The sequence below is a fragment of the Alligator mississippiensis genome, chromosome 12 (assembly GCF_030867095.1).
Source record: "Alligator mississippiensis isolate rAllMis1 chromosome 12, rAllMis1, whole genome shotgun sequence".
NCBI classification, from domain to species: domain Eukaryota; kingdom Metazoa; phylum Chordata; order Crocodylia; family Alligatoridae; genus Alligator; species Alligator mississippiensis.
In genome coordinates, this window is record NC_081835.1 from 43,905,091 (window position 1) to 43,920,268 (window position 15,178).

Consider the following 15,178-nt stretch of genomic DNA (forward strand, 5'->3'; position numbering starts at 1 on the left):
TGATCTTAAGACTAGAAAAGAAAATTTGTTCCTTCTTTTTTTCACCCCAAACATTTTTGTGCCCCATGAATGAGGTTGAGGTGATCAACTGATCTGAGAGCAGGAATTGAAGGTCTGATCCAGTACCCAGTGAAGTTGATGGGAATCCTTCCATTGACTTCAGTCCGCTCTGGATCAGGCTCAGGGTATATTAGAGATACTGGGAACTGCTATCCATTACAACTAGTTTGTAAAAGCCATATTTCCTTCCAAGCACACATGAACACCTATAATGATACACATCAATGGCTGCTGAGGGTCTATGGACCCCTTTCCCCCCCAGTTCCCCACAATAGAATTATTGATTTAAATAAATAATACTGACCATGAAATTCAATTTAAGTTCTTTTTTTTCTTTTTTGTTTCCTTGTTGACAATAAATACTGTAATTTTTCAGGCTAAAATGTTGGAAACTAGATGTAGAAAGATCTGATTTAAAATCCTCAGGCTAAAAATAATAAAAGATCAGACTGATGGATATAAATAATGCAAGACTTGGAAGCAATGGCATTGGAAAGCACCTAGCGAGTTGGTGGAATGGAGAAGCAAATGAGGACATCATAAAACTATGATGTCTGACTGTTTTGAGTTCAAAAAGCCATTGCAATTGGCTGAGAAGTTAACTAGACTATAGTCTTGATTTGGCAAGAAAACACAATATTTTTTCTCTTCTATGCTTTTGTTTGTGTTTGGATGGGTGGAGTGGGAAGGTAAATTACCTCAAACACAATATTAATTTGTCATTGTTGTTGGTTAAATACTTTTAAGATAGCAAGATGACGAGACATCTGTCAGTGGAAACTACAAAAACTCTCCCAGAATTCCACAGGTTCCATGGGAAAAAATAAACCAAACAGAAAACGAGGCCACTGTTCTTCATATCTGGCCAACAGCTCAATGGGAGGGAGAGGGTGGGAGTCAGTGAGGCAGAGCTCAAGGTTGCTCACTGTCTGAAGAAGAACAGAAGCCTCAGGGTGCCTCGTCCTTCCCCAAGTCTTTAGCAGAGCTCAGTGTTTGCCAGCCTGCTGCGCAGAGGCACTAGACAGGCAAGGTTTGAGAGAAACAAACAGAAAAGATATTCCAGGCTCCCAAGCAGAGGAAGAGGAGGTCCTCATGAGCGATTGCCAAGATGTAACCAGAGCAGATGGGACGAGAAGAAGTTGCCCTTTTCCAACACGCCTGGAGGAGATGGAGATGGAGATTTAAATAAAAGAAAAAATGGATGGATTGGACCCAATGGATGCTTTAAAGGCAAGATGCCAAGGGCAGTGGGTGGCGGCTGGCAGTCAAGTAGAGGAGGAGCAGCTGCAGAGACAGCAAAACATCAAGGGAGGGTCTGAAGGATGCCCCTCTGCCACAGTCTGAGGTATCTTCCTGTGGAGACAAAAGGTGAGAAGGGTTTCTGCAGGGTCAGGGAGTAAAGCAGGAGCCTGGCGTGGATACCTTGTGGGATCTGGGGGAAAGGAAACTCCCGCATGGGAATCTGCTTTTACTGACTGACGCTCAGGTCAGATATGCTCATATTTTGAGATATTTCACATTAAGGGAGAGTTATTTCATGTGACCCATCATGTCCTTGGCTTCTGGCCACAGCTGACCCAAGCCATCCCATGCCTAGCCTTCATTCCACCCACTCTCCCAGAACTCTCCACTCCTTTTCCCCACTTACTGTTGCGTTGTAGTCAAAGCAGATGTGGGGACCTTTCCGATACCGGGGCTTGTCTACCAGCTCACATTGATTTGGATCTCTCGGTGGAGCTTTGTGTGTCAAGGAAACAGAATGTATTGTAAACAACAGGATTCTGTGGGTGCAAGTGTGCTGGGGAGGAGAGTTTTGAGAACTCAACAATTGGGACTGAAGGCCCTCCACAATGCTGAGGACTTCATGAGGTCTGGGATTTAGGAAAGAACAGAGACCTTCTCAAGTGTTTTGTCTTGTACCTTCCTGGTACAATTTGCACCCTCTTCTGGTGTGAATGATTTATATCAACACTCTTGTCAGCTCCTTTTCCCCATTCCTGCAGACCTCCATTAGGTTGTCTTCGTTTCTTCTTATAATCCCAGTTCCCTGAAAAACTTCTCTCATAATTTATATTCTCCAGACCCTGTAAACAGCCATATAGGTTTCTAAAAATTGCTGGGGATGTGCAGATCCAGAAGGAAAAAAGCTCAGACCCAAGCTCAACCAAGGCAGGGACACATGAAGCAGCTAGAGCTGAAGCAAGCAACAGGTAAGGACAGATTTTTTTATTTTTAAGGCACTGGAGCTGTTGAGAGGGTCCTACCATGACCAGGGACTTCATCATCATGGACTACTTATCTTTATCCAGACTATATAACTCTGACCATGAGTGGGACTTCCATGATGCACTAGCCTTGCTCTGGACCTCTTGCACTTGAACTGCCAGTGTTCAAGGTTGAGCCTGAGACCAGAACTGTTAAAGCACATGCTCTAAACCATCAAAGGATACCTCGTATCTCTGCCTGGAGAAGCTTGACAGACTCGCACTGGCTACATATGGGCTTATCTGCTACAACAAACAGCAGGTTGGTGTTGGCAAGCCTCTGTGCATGGAATAGCCTGGGGGAAGAAAGCACAGGGTAAGATGGATGTGTGTATCCTCTCTCCTTCATTTTTGGGTGTCCTCTTCTCTGCATCTCTGACAAGCAGGTCTTATGGAAGGAAGCAAGTGAACACAGCTGGCCATACCTGGGAGGCCCTAGCCATTGTTTGTGAGGTTCCTCCTCAGCCTGGTCATCCTGCAACCCCAGCCCAGACCTTCCTATCTCTTGTGATCTGTGATATCCTGAGTCTCTTCATGGAGGAAGGGGAAAGAAGCTTAAAGCACCAAGGAGCTTCCAGAACATAAGCTCCATCAGGTATCCTAATCTAATCTGGTGGAGCTCCTCTTGCCCTGGCTGTGAGGTTTTAGGTGATAAAGTCCCTGTGCTGGGACAGGAAATTTTTCAAGTAAACTGTGATAACCTGTGTCTGCTTTAGGATCACGGGTCCACCGATGTGAATTCTGAAACCCCTGGTGTCCAGCTCACTAAGACTACTGTCTGCATCCATGTAGTGCAGGGCTCATGCCTGGTGCAGTGCAGTGATTGTGCATGGTGCCTCTGGCTTCAAACCTTCAGACACTCAGTATGGCTGTGTACCTTGTCACCTGTGACTGCTGTGGGAGTGGCTAATGTTGTGTTTCTTCCAGTTCTTGACACTATTGGGAAGAAGCTGTACCACGCTCAGGATGGGGGTACCCAATCCAAATCTCATCCAACATGGGGCTCTGTTCTGACCTTACTGGGAGTTAAAGGGCTCTGGGATGCATCTCATTCATTGCCCTACTATTTTTCAGTAGCCTGCTTCTGTTCTTGCCTGTTGGTTGGATCAATATAGTGATGCCTGCTGCACAGATCAGGGGACACTCAGCATTACCATCTCAAAGATTATTTGGCAGAAAGAACATTCTTACCCACCCACAGCCCTCTTACCATTATGAGAGAACCAGGATTTTCCTACAGTGAACTCCATCCCAGATGCTATTTTCTGCATAATCACTACCAATTTCAGCTACTACAGCACCCAATGCTGGGGAACTCATTGCACTGACCTGGAGCAGTTTCCACAATCAATGATGGCATTATAGGTGGCATTGACGGTACTGAAATAGTACTGGGTCTGCTTGGTGATGCAGCTGGTCTCTCTGGATTCCATGCTGTCTGCTGTAACATCCTCTGTGACCGGGAACAACAGACACTGTTGGCTGCTCACTTCCATGCCACTGAAATGAAATACGCTTCTCTAATCCTGCCTGATCCTATGGATAGGACTCAGCCAGCCTTTGCTGGCTTAAAAATACCTTCCACAGATGTGAAAACTAGGGGTGCATTGATAGAGATTTTGGGAGCCGATACCGATAATTGATTTTTAAGGAGGCATATTGGCTGATACGATCTGATTTCCGATACCAGCTCTACAGCTTGAAGAGCTGTGTCCAGCTGGTAAATCTGTTGTGGTGGAAGGGGAGAGGGGAAGGAAAGAGTGTGTGTGTGTGGGGGGGTGCAAATCAAGGCCCCTGCAGTGGGGGGAGGAGTGGGGCTGAGGCAGGGCTGGGGTACGTGCTGCCCAGCCAGAGCAGGGTGGGGCACTTGACAGAACTGCAGCTCGTACACGGGGTGCGGGAAGGGGGGGTGGCTCTCACCATTTCATGCAGCCGGGGAGGGTATGGCGGGGTGTGTGCGCCCCTGGATCTGCACAGGGCAGGGTGGCTACAGTTGTGGGCTGGGGCTGTGTCAGGCTCTTCTCAGTGAGGGCTGGGCTGGGCTGTGCTTGGGGTGGGTGGCGGTGGCACTGGGAGGGGGCTACGGGGGGGGGCTGCAGCCACCCCAAAATTCACCATAGCCCCCTCATAGCTCCACCTTCCATCTCCACCGCCTATCCCGAGCACAGCCCTGGCCCAACCCCTTCCCTTACCATGCACCAGGTAAAGCCCGGTTCAGTCCTGGCCCCAGCCTGTGGCGGCAGCCCACCCCACCCGTGCCCCACACATATCTGGGGGCACATGACCCCCGCATGCCCTCCCAGGGTGTGCACAGTGGCAGGAGCTGCCCTCCCCCTTGTTGTGCCCCCCGAACAAGCCGCGGCTCCGTCCCGTGCCATGCCCTGCCCCAGCTGGGCAACACCTACCCCAGCCCCAGCCCCAGCCACATTCCCTCCCTCACTGTGGGGGCCATTGATCTGTTCCCCCACACCCCTTCCCTCCCCACTCCCCTTCCACCACAACAGACTTATCAACTGCATGGAGCTCTCCAAGCTGCCAGGCTGTGCGCCTTGCTTCCTGCATGCTGTGCTGCAGCTGCACGCATGCATGGGCATTTATCAGCCAAATTATTGGCCACATCAGACCGATTTCTGATACAGTCAATTTTCTTTATACTGGTGCCGATCCGATATCGAACCAATGTATCAGTGCACCTCTAGTGAAAACCAATCCAAAGTACTACAGAAATCTCTATGGAAGAGCTGGGAGCCTTCCACAGCAACTCCAGGCTCCTGCTGACTGAAGATTGGGTGATTGATCTGATGTACCTCTCATTTCTTTATCATTTGCCTTCTACTCTCCATAACTGGTCATATATTTAAACTTCCACTACTATTCCCTCTTCCCTGCTTTCCCCTCCCAGCACTGTGTCGAATGGATATGTGAAGTCTTACCTGTTTGAAACCAACTGCTGTAGGTGAGTCCATACAAGAACTGCTGGAACAAAGACCTTTGGGAAGGAAATGCCAGAAACATTAGTTGATGTAGGTTCATCAGAATACATTACCAGGTGCTAGGCAGGAGGGAGTAGGGACTGAAGACTGTGTACTGCTCTGTTCCAGGTTGACATGATGTATATGGTCACAAGTAAAAAGCAATTTTTTTCTTTTGTGGTGGAGGTTGATTTGCTAGGCTCTGAGACTCTTAGATATAGTCAGCACGTGGGAAGAAAGCCAACCCATTTGACTGCCTAGCAGGTAAAATCCAAAATGGCTCTCAGAGAAGCTGCTGTCTCAGTGAAACAGCACAGCACTCAGTTTGTTCACATTTGCTTTTCTTTGATTGTGTAACTCAGTGGAACGTGGCAATGATAAAGAACTGCATGTACAGTAACTTAGACAGGGCCAGTTCAAGCTAATAAGACAAAACTGGATAAAAGACAGGTTTCCTCATAGTAAAAAATGTATGATTCAAAAAAATCCACAGAAGGAATGCAATCTGTCTGTCTGCCTTTCTAGTCTGTCCATCTGTCTTCTCATAGAGTAGAGAGAGGTAGTTAGCTATGTTAATCTGAGGTCAGGCAGTAGGCAAGGAAGGGTAGCACATTATAGACTAACTTGTCTATAAGTGAGGTATGAGCTTTCGTAAACTACAGACTACTCACTCCATCAGATACTATGAAAGCATATAAAGTGGTACCCTGCCCTATTTTCTAACTTCTCATAGCGTGCTTGTCACCACTGTATCTAATACCACATTTATGATTCACAGAGCATCTTATAAAGCATTACAACCAAAATGTTCAAGTGTGGGTGGTTAAAAGGTGAGTCATTTAAATCTATATAATCTAAATCTGCATTAATATACCTAAAAAAAGTCTTAATTTTTAGACGTTAAGCATTTCAGCTCCACTGAAATCATGGACAGCACCAGTTGTTCAGTATATTAGAAAAGCAGGCCACTAATTTAGGTGCCTAACTTTAGATATCTGTATTTTAAACTTTAACTATGCAATAACTGTTTAAAGGAGGCATGAGGGCTGAGAGCATGTGTGTATGTATGTGCACATATGTATGTGTGTGCAGTGTGTGATCATGTGTGATGGTGGCTAAAGGATATACGCAACATTGTATCTTCAGTGAATAAAACTTGAGGCCATGGAGCAAGATTTAGTGTGGTCTAATGAGTACAATTGGGAGATGTGGGCTGCACTGGGCTAAAAGAGATGTTTCCAGGAAATGCTTCCTGACCACGAAACCTGCTGAACTAAGCAGGAGTCTCCCAAAGGGACTGGTGGGAACTCCATTAGATTTAGAAAGCCTAGGAAAAGAACTTTTAGAGAAGGACCCAACTCCAGGATTTGAACTTTATAAATGGGAGCCAACAAGGTATTTCTACCACAGTGCTCTGTTACTTGGAGGGGCCTCAGCAGCAGTATGGCAGGGCACCTTTGGGTGCCTTCCACTCTAAGGGCAGAGGCAGGCAGCTACCAGGTGCCTGATGAGGGCAGTCATTTTGAACAAGGCATATAAAGGCTGTAGTGTGCTGTGGCCAGGAAAGGCAGAAACTTCACCTAGCTGAGCTGTGGCAGGAACAACCTTGGAGGTAAGGGCAGGAGTTTATGGGGATGGTTTGGAGGGTTGAATGAGAGTAAACCTGAAGGGCAGCTCAAGGCCCAGCCCTGTGACAAGTTTTCCCCTCTGAGAGGCTTGCGGCAGAATCAGCTCAGGGTTTGGCATAAGGCCAGACCATGTAGAGTAGGGGAACTCGCAGGAACCGAAGGCTCTGTGTGGCAAGGCCCATATGAGAGTAGCGAAGCCTGATGGCCCAAGAAGGGAGGCTCAAGGAGGAGCAGGGGAGTGGAGTGTGGCCCAGTAATGGGCGGTATGCCAGAGGCCCCGGTGAGAGAGGGGCGGAGTGGAAGAGGCCTCCTGTGAGAGGGGAGGGGTGTGTGTGTGTGTGGGGCCCAACTTTGGACTCAGTTTGCTCCTGTCTCAGACTGGGAGTAATATTAATTGGGATGCCATCCGTGCAGTATAGGGAAGGTCGGAGCTGCAGATAGCGCCCTCTGGCATTGGGGCAGTAATGGGCAGTCTCCCGCATATACCATCCGTACATGGGAACAACAAAGTCATGGCAGGCAGGATCGGGCAGATTGCCCTGTAGAGACAGGTGGGCGGGCCAACACAATATCCAGCCCTGAGAGTTGCCACCTGTCACAAGCAGCAACAAAGCAACTGCAATTAGTCAGGGCTGCCTGATTGGGGAACAGGGCCCAGCTGCCCTTTATAAGGGCTGGGCCCTGCACATCAAGGCAGCATTCTGCTGCCAGTCAGCCGGAGAACACCACCCAGCTGGAGCTGCTGCTCGCAACATCTTGGAGGTAAGGGCTGGGGTTATGGGGAAGGAGGAAGCCCCCCTTGGCCCTGACCGAAAACTGCACCCTGCCGGGAATAGGTGGCCTGGTGGGACTGTCTGTAACGGGACAGTCCCCTAGAAGTGCCAGGTCAGTTACTGCCCCAGTTAAGGGCGAGTATGGGGTGCCTTCTAACCCCAGCCCCACATCCCTAGTGGCTATGAAGGTCAGTACAGGGGGAGCCCAGGCTCACTGCAAGCACTGAGGCAGGACCCAGGCCAGGTGGAAGGATCTGTGGCAGTGCCCATGCTTGCAGATGAGCCTGTGGTTGCAAGGGAGCCAGGTAAGGCTCCTGAGGGGTGGGGCCCTGAGCCTTGGGGAGCTATTAAGGAAGCTCCCGGGCTCAGGGATAAGGGGCAGCCCAGGGGGGGCTCGGGACAAGGCTTGGAGGGCCAGTGTGTGCGGGCTCAGAGGCCAGTGAGGGGCTTGGGGCTAAGGTGGGCCTTGGAGCCCAGGGAGAAGTAACTAGAGGTATGATAAGTAGGCCAGGCATTAGGCCACGGAACATCTGCAAGGCATGGGATATGATAAGGGAAGGTTGGAGTTGTGTATATATAGGCCCTTGCCAACAGGGCAGATAAATGGGCAGCCTCCCTCCTGAGTAACATGATTGTAATTATTAACATCAAGGCATGGCAGGCGAGGAGGTGGGCAGCTAGCCCTAAGGTAAGTGGGTGGGCCTAAGTTTTGAGACCAGCTCCAGGACGCCCACTTGTTACACTCTGGATTCTAGTATCAGTGCTCTCCTGCTTTCTTTCACTGTTTCACAGGGTCACATTACAGTCTAAAATTTAGGTCACTTACACTTCTCCTGTCTTACCCAGGGCTCAGCAGCAGCAAGTGCTGAGAGACTTACCAAGCAGCAGCTGAAGTCCACCAAGCCAGGTTCAGGAAATCTGCCACAGTGGGCTGGAAACAAAGGGGAGAAGGAAAGAATGTGTCAACAGAGCAAGTGCTTCGTTGTGTACCATGCAGTGACTACCCTCTCCTGGCAATGGAGACCCAGCTCCTAAGAGACCTCTTGCTAACAGACCCATGGGCTATATGCAGGTCTTAAGGCAGCAAAAGGACTGGTATGACGTGCTCGCTAGAGAAGCCCAGGCAAATGCCATGTGGATAGAGGGTTCCATTTATCCTGTCCTCACTACAGTTTTTAATGGGCTTGGTAACCAGTTAGTGACAGAGCTGGCTCTAAACATACTCACATATCACAAGGTTGTGGTTAAGATTGTGGCCAGTAGGGGTGTTTGGTTCCAGTTGGAGGGCTGTGCTTGTATTCATTTGTCAGTTGGAAACCAGTCTGGCTCACTAACATTTTGCAGAAGAGTGCTGACCCTGTAAATGGCCTGTGAAACTAGTCTGGAGACAGCCCCACCTCCCAGCTCTCTGGCTTACTAGAACAACCCAGTGAGTACTATGGGTGGCACTGCTTTGTGTCACGTCCTCTGGGTGCTTTAACCCCTGCTGAGGGAAAATTGCCCAGGTTTTCTGAGAATGCACTGCTACCAACATGAATGAACATCCCAGTAGGTATGGAGGCACCACTATAATCAAGAAACCTTACTCAGAGTGCAAGAATAAAACATCCTGGTGTGCAGGAACACTAGCAAGTATGGCAGAAGACCAACTTAGCTTAAGGAGAACCTTTCAGTAAGCTAAATCTCAAAAAGGAAGCTTGTAAGAAGTGGAAACTCGGACAAATGACTAAGAAGGAGTATAAGTGCATTGCTTGGGCATGCAGGGATGAAATCAGGAAGGCCAAAGTATAACTGGAGTTGCAGCAAGCATGGGACATGAAGGGTTTCTACAAGTATGTCAGTAACAAGAGGAGGATCAGGTAAAGTGTGGGTCCATTACTGAATGGGGGAGGCAACCTAGTGACAGAGGATGCAGAAAAGGCTGAAGTACACTATGCCTTTTTCACCTCAGTCTCCACAGGCAAGGTCAGCTCCCAGACTACTGCACCTGGCAGCATAGTTTGGGGAGCAGGTGAGCAGCCAACTGCAGCAAAAGAACAGGTTAGGGACTATTTAGATAAGCTGGACATATACAACTCCATGGGGCTGGACAGGGTGCACCTGAGAGTGCTGAGGGAGTTGGCCAATGTGATTGCAGAGCCACTGGCCATCATCTTTGAAAACTCATGGTGATCAGGAGAGGTCCCAGACAACTGGAAAAGGGCAAATATAGATCCCATATTTAAGAAAGAGAAAAAGGAGGATCCAGGGAACTACAGACCAGTCAGCCTCACCTCAGTTCCTGGAAAAAGCATGGAGCAGATCCTCAAGCAATCCATTTCTAAGCATTTGGAGAAGAAGGTAATTAGGAACAGTTAGCATAGATTCACTAAGGGCAAGTCATGATTGATCATCCTGGTTGCTTTCTATGATGAGAAGACTGGCTCTGTGGATGCGGGGAGAGCAGTGGACGTAGTATACTTTGACTTTAGCAAGGCTTTTGATATGGTCTCCCACAACATTCTCACAGGCAAGCTAAGGAAGTGCAGGTTGGATGAATGGACTGTAATGTGGATAGAAAATTGGCTGGATTGTTGGGCTCAGAGAGTCAATGACTTAATGTGTAGTTGGCAGCTGGTCTTAAGTGGCGTGCACCAGGGATTGTTCAATTGTTCAATATCTTCATTAACAATCTGGTTTTGTTCAGTATCTTCATTAACAATCTGGAAGATTGGATAGAGTGCACCCTCAGCAAGTTTTCAGATGACACCAAGCTAGGGGGAGTAGTAGATACGTTGGAGAGTAGGGTTAGGATTCAGAGACCTAGACAAATTGGAGGCCTGGACCAAAAGAAATCTCATGAGGTTCAGTAAGAACAAGTGCAAAGTTCTGCATTTAGGATGGAATAATCCCATATATTGGTAGAGACTGGGGGCTGACTGGCTAGGCAGCAGCTCTGCAGAAAAGGACCTGGGGGTTACAGTGTACAAGAAGCTGAATATAAGCCAGTACTACGCTCTTCTTGCAAAGAAGGCTAACAGTATACTGGGCTGCATTGGTAGGATTGTTGCCAGCAGATCAAGGGAAGTGATTCTTCCCCTCTAGCCAACACTGGTGAGGCCATATCTGGAGTACTGTGTCCAGTTTTGGGCCCCCATCTACAGACAGGAAGTGGACAAACTGGCGAGAGTCCAGCAGAGGGCAACAAAAATTATTAGGGGCTGGGGCACATGGCTTATGAGGCGAGGCTGAGGGAACTGGGCTTATTTAGTCTGGAGAAGAGAAGACTGAGAGGGGATTTAACAGCAGCCTTCAACAACCTGCAGGGTGGTTCAGAAGAGGATGGAGCTGGACTGTCAGTGGTGGCAGATGACAGAACAAGAAGCAATGGTCTCAAGTTGCAGCAAGGAAAGTTCAGTTATTAGGAAAAACATTCTCACTACAAGGACAGTGCAACATTGAAACAGGTTACTCAGAGAGGTTGTGAACTCTCCATTCTTGGAGGTTTTTAAGACCCGGTTAGACAAAGCCTTGGCTGGGATGATCTAGTTGGGGATGGCCCTGCTTTGAGCAGGGGGCTGGATTAGATGACTTCCTGAGGTTCCTTCCAACCCTAATTTTCAAAGATTCTATGATAAGCTGCTACCTGTACACAGCTCAGTCATGTTTCTTGGTTCCATGGTATCAGATAAGACCGTGATCCAGCCACAGAATCATGGCTATAATGGGGCCTACATCTATAAGTGCAGGTGAGATAGGTGATTATGTAAGTCTGCATTTGATTTGGAAAGCTTAATGTTGATGAGATACTTCCTATGAGGACCAGCCCAGGGCATGAAAAGAATAGTAGCCTTTCCTTATTACAAAGCAACAGTGAACCTTGAGGGGGCAGAGCACAGGAGCCATCTTCTTGGGGTGATGGGCAAGGTTTCTTTCAATGCATAGTCTTCTTTTAATGCTGGGATAGTGCTCTGGTTATCTGCATTAGCTCTGCAGCTACTTCCCATGAGAAAGCAAAATAAATTTCATCACTAGTTTGCTTGTCTCACTCAACAACAGCTTAATTTCCTAGCTGTCAGGAAATCAGCACCTAAGTCAGGAGAGGAAATAAAGGCCCTCACCATGAACTGTAGGAATTTTTTTCTGGTTGCAATCATTTAACTTTCCTCCACCTAATTGCTACCCACAACCCACCACTCACCACAAACACGCCTCTGGGGGCAGCTCCTGTGTTGCTCTGTGCTTCTGGGACACACACAGACTGGAAGTCGTAGGATTCTTTCCGTGTGAAAAAGGAGTTGTTGTAGAGGGCAGACATCAAATTAGCATCCACCTCACTGAAAAACCTTCCCACCTGGAAAGAAGGGCACAAAAGCAAAGGGAGTGAGCCTGTGTTTAGCATGAGAAATGAAATGCCCTCCCTGAGCTTCTAGCCTGAAGTCACAAGAGTGGTACAGGAGCCATCCATGAAGTTGTAAGTGGTTTCAATTTAGTTTTCATGGGGGCTTCTTAACATCCAATTTATGGTTCATCACTGCTGAGAGCGTCACCTCAGGGAGGACCCAGGGAGGACCCACAATTCTAATAGCAGGGAGAGGGAAGCAGTTAAACTTCAACATCTCTGGCAGTAATATGAAGGGTATGGGACTGAAAGATGAAAGAGTGCTGCGACACAAGACACAAGAGCATTGGCAAAGTCACAGAAGGACAGAAGAATAAGGTATGCTGTAGCTAAGAACTGAGGGGCAGTGGCAGAGTTGTGCAGGGAGCCCAGGGCTGGGACAAAAGGGGAGCTACAGGTAAGGACTGAGGGGCAATGGCAGACCTATGCATGTGGGGCACCCAGGACAAAAAGAGCAAGAGTTTTACTGATGTCTCTGCGGCCATCATGTTTAGGGGCTGTGGTACCAGCCCTTTCCCCAAGCTGAGAAGGCAAAATAAAACCACCAGAATGGACTAAATAGGCCAGAGGGTGTTTAACTTGCAGAATGTGATTTAACATCAGTTCCCAGGCAGAAGCCATTATGGGGCAAATCAGCACATTCCCCTGTATGATGGAGAATGTTCTTCCTTTAGGCTTGCATCATATCGAGCTAAACCCCTACTTCTCGGCCTTCTGCTGAGGAATTGCCACTCACCTGGTACCAATGATCTTCCTGGTTGGAGAGCACCAGGAAGCCGCCATCGTCAATAAGAACACAGATAAGGTCCTGCAAAGGAAGGAGACTATTTGGTTTTGTGTGGTGGGAAGCTCTTTGAGTCTCTACAGTGTTCCTGGTACAAGACAAGCAGGCAGGGTCAGGTCAGAGTCATGGCCCTATTCACAGGCCAAGCCAAGTGCATTTTAAGAGAAATACAACCAATGCAGAGAACCCCAGAGGTGCTGGGCATGCAAGGGTGACAGATGGTTGACAAGGGATAGGGCCAGAAGTCATCTGCATGTCTCTGAGACCTGGTTTAGATTACAAAGTTCTGCTGGCAGAGCTATGTTGGTTTGGATGCAAAAAAAGATCACACCCTTTGGCTGATGTGGCTCTGCTAGCAACCCCTGCATTGGATGCAGCTCTGTAGACAAGACTGGTGGTGCCAGGGTGCGTCTGGACTCACAGGTCAGGACAGAGTTAAGAGGTAAGAAGTTAGCTGCTCAGTTTTGCTCCCCCATTTCCATCACTCACCTTGTTGTTGGCCTCACAATCCATTTCACAGCTTGCTGAGGGGTCACACTGGTGATCAAAGCACATAAAAAGAAGATAAAAGAGTTGTGAGAACAGCAGCAAATGTGGTGTTGGAGACTGATCTTCCTCCTTCACACTACACAGCCAGGTTGGTGCATGCACTTTCCACTGCTAGCTCATCCCAGTTCCCCATTCATAGGCAGAAGGACTCCCTCACTGTTCATCCCCATGGGTGTTGGAAACCAATAGGGTAGAATGAGCAAGGGTGCAAGGGAAAAGGGAAGGTGAAGCTGTCACAAGTAAGGGGAGGGGATGGTATGAAGTGAATAACAACAGGTCAGTGGGGGGAGGAGGGGAGGAGGTTTGTGTGTATGTATGTTTGTGTGTGTGTATATATATATGAGAGAGGATTGGCTACACTAGGGACACAGTGGTAAAGGTCTGAGTGATGGAAATGCTAACAATGTCATGTATAAGTGGTGCACAGCTGCCCTTCCCAGAAGGGTGTTCTCTTTCCCCACATACCCTGCGTGTTCCCAGCTGATCTCGATCTGTCCGATTACTTGCAAGGACTTTAAACTTTTCGGCCCAAGCCTCCAGATCAAGCTTCACTCCAACCACTGGGGAGAGAAAATAAGTCCCCCCAACACAATGGTAAGGTGTCTGGGTTGATATTCCATGCTTCTGATGGGCCTGCCCTGCTCCTGGAGAGGCACAATGGCTGCAGCCAGTGAATGCTCAACCAGAGACCCTGATAAATCAGGGCCAATGACTTAGGACCATCATCCTAAACCTCTCCTCCCCTCTACTCCTCCATTCAGGGTGGTGGGTTCTTCCTGGCAATGCAACAAGGAGGAAGCACAGGTGGGGCTGGATACAGAGAGTTCTGAACAGCAGAGGGCAGCTCTTCACATTCTTAGAGCTCCTTTGGTGGAGCAGTTCTGGGGAGCTCAGGTTTTACTGGAACAAAAAGGGTGAGAACCATTTTGTCTGGGGAATGCAGGGATTCCAAGATGACTACAGAGCTGTCCAGGGATTATCTGCCCACTGGCCGGGCTCAGACAACCTAGGAGATCTATGAGGAGTGGAGCCTTGCTTTCTCATTGTTGAACTTAATTTCTTATACCCTTAGTTCTGAAATTCAGACACCCCCCCCCCCCAATTCTCTGCTGACCTGCTGGCTTCAGGGTCCTTCCGCCAATGCTGAGCTCCACGGCTGTGCTGACCAGGATCCCAATGGTGTTGTTTTCTAAATCAAAACCTCTATAGTTTGCTGTAGGAAGAACAGAAGAGACAGACCTGAGGCAACATGTGATAAGATGCTGGCTACCACAGAGACAACCTATGGATGGTGATGCCATGCTCTTACCCTGTCCCCACTGGAGTTCAACCAATCTCCATCCACAGTGGGGCTTGGGACACCCCACCTGCTGGGATAAAGGATGAGCAAACCAAGCAGTAGTAACCAGCTCACACCCTGGCACACAAATGCTACAGGCCCTGCTAGTAGTGGGCAGTTTACACTCTACTGTAATGCCAATGCCATCTCCAGGAAAGGATCCTCCAACCCTACTTACACAACAGTGGGAAATGCTAATGCAAAATACACACGGTCTGGGTCAGAACATTTCAACCAGCAGAGTCCAAAGGGATAAGTTCCCCAGGGCCACAACATTCCCTCAAGCAGAAATGTGGAAGGCATCCATGCAGGCCTAGCCTAATCTATCACTCTCAAAGCAGCAGAGCAGAGTACCAGAGCCTGGCCTTTTACCTTGTGTCTCTCCATGCTACTGTGAAGTAACTGAGTCGAGAGCTGTATGTGACACA

The 15,178-nt window shown here is 48.5% G+C and overlaps 1 protein-coding gene and 1 long non-coding RNA gene across 6 annotated transcripts in view; one reads left to right on the forward strand and one right to left on the reverse strand.

Moving 5' to 3' along the window:
• Positions 1-371: 371 nt before the first annotated feature.
• CACNA2D2 (calcium voltage-gated channel auxiliary subunit alpha2delta 2) overlaps positions 372-15,178 on the reverse strand; it is a 736,608-nt gene continuing 721,801 nt past the window's right edge. For all 5 annotated transcript variants that reach the window (XM_059716173.1, XM_059716174.1, XM_059716176.1 and 2 more), the window contains 11 exons: positions 14,526-14,624; positions 13,877-13,971; positions 13,352-13,399; positions 12,815-12,886; positions 11,878-12,030; positions 8,576-8,628; positions 5,258-5,313; positions 3,654-3,777; positions 2,511-2,620; positions 1,709-1,797; positions 372-1,413 (listed from right to left, as the gene is read on the reverse strand). In XM_059716173.1, the coding sequence (XP_059572156.1) occupies positions 1,285-1,413; positions 1,709-1,797; positions 2,511-2,620; positions 3,654-3,777; positions 5,258-5,313; positions 8,576-8,628; positions 11,878-12,030; positions 12,815-12,886; positions 13,352-13,399; positions 13,877-13,971; positions 14,526-14,624 (1,028 nt within the window). In that variant the 3' untranslated portion in view covers positions 372-1,284. The remainder of the gene's footprint in view (positions 1,414-1,708; positions 1,798-2,510; positions 2,621-3,653; positions 3,778-5,257; positions 5,314-8,575; positions 8,629-11,877; positions 12,031-12,814; positions 12,887-13,351; positions 13,400-13,876; positions 13,972-14,525; positions 14,625-15,178) is intronic.
• Positions 1,296-2,516, forward strand: LOC132244563 (uncharacterized). Its single transcript, XR_009456138.1, has 3 exons — positions 1,296-1,428; positions 2,142-2,270; positions 2,370-2,516. It is a non-coding gene; the product is annotated as an uncharacterized LOC132244563 (long non-coding RNA).